Source organism: Drosophila suzukii, chromosome 3, assembly GCF_043229965.1.
Source record: "Drosophila suzukii chromosome 3, CBGP_Dsuzu_IsoJpt1.0, whole genome shotgun sequence".
In the NCBI taxonomy this organism is placed as follows: Eukaryota; Metazoa; Arthropoda; class Insecta; order Diptera; family Drosophilidae; genus Drosophila; species Drosophila suzukii.
In genome coordinates, this window is record NC_092082.1 from 75,879,825 (window position 1) to 75,885,333 (window position 5,509).

Sequence of the window (5,509 nt, forward strand, 5' to 3'; positions counted from 1 at the left end):
TGTTCGGAATGACACATTCTTTTTCAATATGTACTACATTTGTTTATGACGCAAACGTGTTGACCCTTTTGAAAACTCGCTGCACAATTATTGCTGTCAAAAGATGAACAGCTGTCCAGGATTAGATATGCTAGATTGAATATTACGCTAGAAAAATTTCTTAACCTACTTTTATTTACTGTCCACATGCATGGGGGAGGTACCAGCTGTCAAAACTGGACAATATGGACCTGCTACGTTCCGCTTTGCATAATTTAATATGTATTCTCTTAAGTGTTCTTCCTTTAATTGGATTGTTCAAATGACGAGCGGGGAAAAAATAAACTTCCAAAGCGGAACAAGAAAAACTTCAAATTGTGCATAATAAGTGGGTAAGGATAAAAAAGTTGTAAGCCCGTCTACGAAAAATTCTACATTAATCCAGACATGTTCCTAAAAAGTTAAAACTTCGCAAGGGAGGAAAAGGTATTTCGACTGTTTTTTTCCAGCCGACCGCCTTTAAATGTACTTAAGTCGTTAGTTACCATACACGTTACTATAGAAACATCTTGATTATGTTGTAAGCGACGACACGCCGTGTTTTCCAGGTAATTTACGGTTGCCAGAAATTTAATGTGCTTTTCCCAGCCCGTTATGAAGAGTATTTAGAAAGAAAACAGAAAAGTGTGAATAAATGATTTTACAATGGAAGAAATTATAAATTATAATATTGTATTTGGCCCTTTTTTGAATAAGCAAACACCATTGTGTCAGCCGTCAGCGAATTGCCCGTAAAAACCAACACTGCATTAATTAATTTATTCCTGTTTATTCAAACAAATCGCCAGGGAATTTAAAAATAAATGATGCTAAAAGTGTGACTAAATAGATGCTTTATTTATACCATAAATTGTCCAGCCTTATATGCGCAATGCTAAATTTTTGCCATTACTGAAAAGTAATTGTCCTTTTGTGCCTATAACCGAATACGGATGGACGGATGGCAAAGAAAAACAAATAGAGTACTAATTGATTTAATGCTCTTTATACTCCCCCATTAGGGAAAATTTACCTTAATATGAAATCATTGCCGACGGCTGTCCTTGCCATGATTTAATTATGGAGGCAGAGCCTGTTGTTGGAGGCATATTAAGGCACGGAAGGCATTGCTATTATTTCTTTGTATGATGGCAACATTTTTCCAAAGCTAAAGGGCTTTTAAAGTTAATACTCTGTGATTTCTTTAAGGTCAAGAGTTAGGGGATTTTTATATCCAAGGTTCTGAGAAAGCACAGTTCCAATTTAAGGGTTACAGATTGCCACAAGGACGTGGAAAAAAATGTAAATTAGATACATATTTGTAAGCATGTGAAGTATTTGCATCCTCTAAAGGTAAAAACATAGTGGTTTTCAGTCAAAACCGGTGAGGAATGGCACTCCGTTAACTTTTGAAAAGTCATCGAAAGCGGAATGTGGGCGGTATATGGACCAAGCGCAGACTCGAACCCTTTGGGCAAGAATTTTTGAAAGGAATTTGAATTTATACACAAGTATGCGGAAAGACAGAGAGAGGTAGAGAGAGCGCGCGAGAGGGACAGAGAGCACGTTGGAAAAAATCAGCTGTTTGCGGGACAGGCACCAAAACAGAGACAACACAAGTGGAGGGAGACAGACAAAGCAGCGAGAGAGGGAGCATGCCGTGGGCTTTAAATTCATGGAGGAAAATGGGAAGTAGGGGGGGAAAAAAGAGGAAAAGAAATGCCAACAATGCAGAAAAAGGGTAATGGAGAGAACGCAACCAAAACAACGGAATATAATAAGAGCGCTTTAAAAGCTCAGTTAAGCGAATTAATTTGCATGCCTTTCGCGCGTTCTTGCACTCAAAAACTCAAAATGTGAATATGTGGGTGCCACTGGTCCCGCTCCCCCGCCCCCTGGCATCCGCCCCTTTGGCCCTGCCTTGCGTTTCCTTTCCTGCCAATTGTTTTCGCTGCTCGGCATTGTTGTTGCGTACTCTTTGTTTTTGCGCTTCATTTCATTCGTCACTTAAACGCCCCCTTCCCGCTCGTCACTTAGCCCCCCCGTTTTCGCATCGGCAACTCCTGCCGCTGCCACTGTCACTGGCCCCCATGTGATTTCCACAAAAAGGCTGTAAGAGCCCTCGAGGACTTTCCACTTAGTCTCCTGAAGAGAACTCGCTACTTCACATTTTTCAGGAAGTAAGACAAATAATTGCCGTGGCTCGATTTAATCCGCCATTTAAGCCGCTTATTCGCATGCTTAGTACTTACGTTCTCTAGGAATATTTCTGGAAGTTAATCCCCGGCTGATGATAACGCCGCCAGCTGAGGCCGGCGGCCAAATGGACAACTCCCATGCAACACGATAATTGATGACACTTTTTTGCAACCACTTCCACGAAAATCTGGTTTATTTGATTTTATGATTTCTGCGAGGTCTTTCGATTCGGTTTTGATCGGGTATTTCGGGAAATCCAGGGGGAAAAGCACGTTTACAAACAAAAAAAAAGTTGTCTCTCCCGATTAGGGATGGGAGGGTAGGAGGTCGGAAATTAATCGTTTGAAAGTGCAGGCGATATTTGGAACAAAGGAAAATGTACAAAAACAAAACAACCCTATTTAAAGGGAACTGGGTTAGTAACTAATTAAAAGTTTGATAATGAGGAGTATTTCTTTAACACAATGGACTTATCGCATACTGTTAGTTAACAGTCAATCGCTAACGCGCCAAGGAAAACATATTTGAAATAATTTCTTTCCAAACAGCTGCAGGCTTTAAAGAAAAAGATCTGAACAAAAGTAAACAATTATATAAAAATAAATTATTCTAGACAAATATCTATGATATTTAATGTTTTTATCGCACAGTAATGCAAATACAAAAATAATATCTAAAATATGTGTGGCTGCCAGACCGGTGAAAAATTACAGTCCGTGCTGTTAGGCGCAACTTAACAGCACTCACTTGGTTGGGATTTTAATAAAAATCAATAAACGGCCACACTCCATTAAAAACGTAAACAATTTGGTTGTAATTTGCAATTTGCCGCTTTAATTAACCGAAAATGTCCATGCAAAAGGCCAAAATCATAGACCAGAAGGAGTACCTCAAGAAGTACCTCTCCGGCGACAAGGAGAAGAAGAAGAAAAAGAAGGAGAAGAAGCACAAGAAGGGGGCCAAAGTGAAAATCATCGATGACGATGCCTACGAGAAGGATGACCAGGAAGTGGACGAGGATCTGCTGCTGGGCGGCGAGGATGCGCCCCAAATTGTGGGCGAGTACATCGAGGACGATCCCAATGTTCGCAGCAAGTGGCGCAACATTGCCGTCAAGGATGAAATCAAGGAGGAGGAGGAGGGCCAGGAATCCTCTCCAGCAGCGCCTGCCATTCGCATCAAACAGGAGCCCCTGGACGGGGAGCAGGAGATGTGGGGACGCAAGCCATCCGTGGCTAAAGTCAAAGATGAGTTCTCTCCCTCCAGGCGAATCAAGCAGGAGAAACGCAGCAGCTCCAGGGATTTGAGTCCAACGAGGTCCAGAAAGCCACCGAAACGTGAACAAAGTCCTCGCAGGAGAAGCAGGGATCCATCTCCAAGTCGCCGAAGGGAGGTTAGCTCAGATCAGAGTCCACCAAGAAGAGGAAGAAATGCAGATCAATCACCGCCACGCAGAAAACGTAGAGATTCCGATCAGAGTCCACCCAGAAAAGCGAGGAATGGCAATCATTCGCCAGCCAGAAAAAGGCGAGAATCGGATCAAAGTCCTCCTAGGAAACGAAAGGACAAGCAATCACCGACTAGAAGGAGAAGAGATTCCGATCAATCTCCACCCAGACGTCGCAGAAGTAACTCCGATCAGAGTCCGCCCAGGAGACGTAGAGATAAGGATGCATCCTCACCTAGAAGGAGAGTAGACTCCGATCAAAGCCCGCCTAGAAGACGTAAAGCGGACGATCAATCGCCACCAAGGCGAAGAAGGAAAGACTCGGACCAGAGTCCGCCCAGAAAACGGAAAAGCGACGACCTATCTCCAGTTCGAAAGAGAAGGGATTCCGATCAAAGCCCACCTAGAAGACGTAGAGATGACAAGCAATCGCCACCAAGAAGGCGGAGGAATTCCGATCAAAGTCCTCCAAGAAGACCTAAAGATGAAGATCAATCTCCGCCTAGAAAACGAGACAAGTCCCCACGCAGGCGTCGCGATTCCGACCAAAGTCCACCCAGGAACCGTAGATCCGTCAGTCGGGATCAGAGTCCTGCGCCCCGAAATCGCTTTAAGGAGGAGAGAAAAAGTCGCTGGGGCAAGGCATCACCCAGCAAATCCGCTTCGCCACCACCAACGCACAAACCCAAGTCAACCAAGACGCTAGATGGCAAGAAAGCAGGTCTGCAGGACGCAAAATCCCTCAAAAAGGAAACCGACGAGAGGCGACGACAGGAACATGACCTGTTTGACAAAATGTCCAGCGAAATTTCTGGCCGGGATGGAGATGTACAGGTGCGCAGCACTCGCCGAAAGGGGCGCAGAGCGCGGGAAGCAGCCGACGAGGATCCCGCCGAGCGGAGCCGCAAGGAGGAGCACGAGAAGAAAAAGAAGGAGCTGTACGACCGCTGGGGCAAGGGCCTAAAGCAGATAGAGGATCGACAGTCCCGTCTCGAGGAGATGGCCCATGAAGCCTCCAAGCCGGTAGCTCGCTATGCCAACGACGAGGACCTGGACAGGCACCTCCGGGAGCAGGAGCACGCCGACGATCCCATGCTGGAGTACATGCGGCAGAAGCGCAAGAAACGTGATCAACAGGACAACAAACCGGTGATGCCCAAGTACGAGGGCAGCTTTCCGGAGAACCGCTTTGGCATCCCACCAGGATACCGATGGGACGGTGTTGATCGGTCCAACGGCTACGAGCAGCGATGGTTCGACAAGCAGAGCGAACGGCGGGCGGTGCAGGACGAGGCCTACAAGTACAGCGTGGAGGATATGTAAATGTTCCCAGACATTATTTGTACACTTGTTGCAATAAAGATTTCACAACTGCCTGTAAAGAGGAAAAAAGCAATTAAAACTGAATATGTTTAAAGTTTTTGCTTGTGCATAATGAGTTGTCTATTTTATTTGTGGAAATACTTTTGTTTGCAGTTGAGGCAGTGTTCTTTATTATAATCTTTTTCAGAAATGTACACTTAAAAAAAGGTTACGATTGTAACCTAAATGGAATGTAGAAAAAGAAAAAGAATCACTAAGGGAAACATAACTATTATTGGTTTTGTATTTAAATTTTAATAAAATTTGTTCTTTAAATAATTATATTACACAATCTTCTTTAATTTCTAAGACAAAATTAAGAGAATTATTACAGATGTACAACAATTGAAATCTGTGTTATCGATAGCAAATGTTTGAATCACCCGCCACAATCTTTCCAACACCTACAACACTGCTTGCGCGCGCGATGCAACCCTGTGTGTAGAATAGCGGAGCAAAAGCGAATGGTGAATAGTCTTCATC

At 44.0% G+C, this 5,509-nt stretch overlaps 2 protein-coding genes across 5 annotated transcripts in view; one reads left to right on the forward strand and one right to left on the reverse strand.

Moving 5' to 3' along the window:
* Nucleotides 1-2,503, reverse strand: part of mld (molting defective) — a 36,395-nt gene extending 33,892 nt beyond the window's left edge. The window contains exon 1 of one of the 4 annotated variants that reach the window (XM_036818123.3): nt 2,271-2,503. The gene's annotated coding sequence lies outside the window, so the exon portion shown is untranslated. The remainder of the gene's footprint in view (nt 1-2,270) is intronic. The other 3 variants (XM_036818121.3, XM_036818125.3, XM_036818124.3) reach the window with 3 other exon arrangements.
* A 486-nt stretch (nt 2,504-2,989) lies between these two features.
* LOC108011470 (BUD13 homolog) lies at nt 2,990-5,099 on the forward strand. The gene has a single exon (XM_017076617.4). It carries the CDS (start codon nt 3,065-3,067, stop codon nt 4,985-4,987), a length of 1,923 nt encoding a protein of 640 aa, XP_016932106.4. The 5' UTR covers nt 2,990-3,064; the 3' UTR covers nt 4,988-5,099.
* Nucleotides 5,100-5,509: the final 410 nt, after the last annotated feature.

Coding starts and splice junctions, on each gene's coding strand:
- LOC108011470 (XM_017076617.4), top strand. CDS start 3,065: ATGTCCATGCAAAAGGCCAAAATCATAGACCAGAAGGAGTACCTCAAG.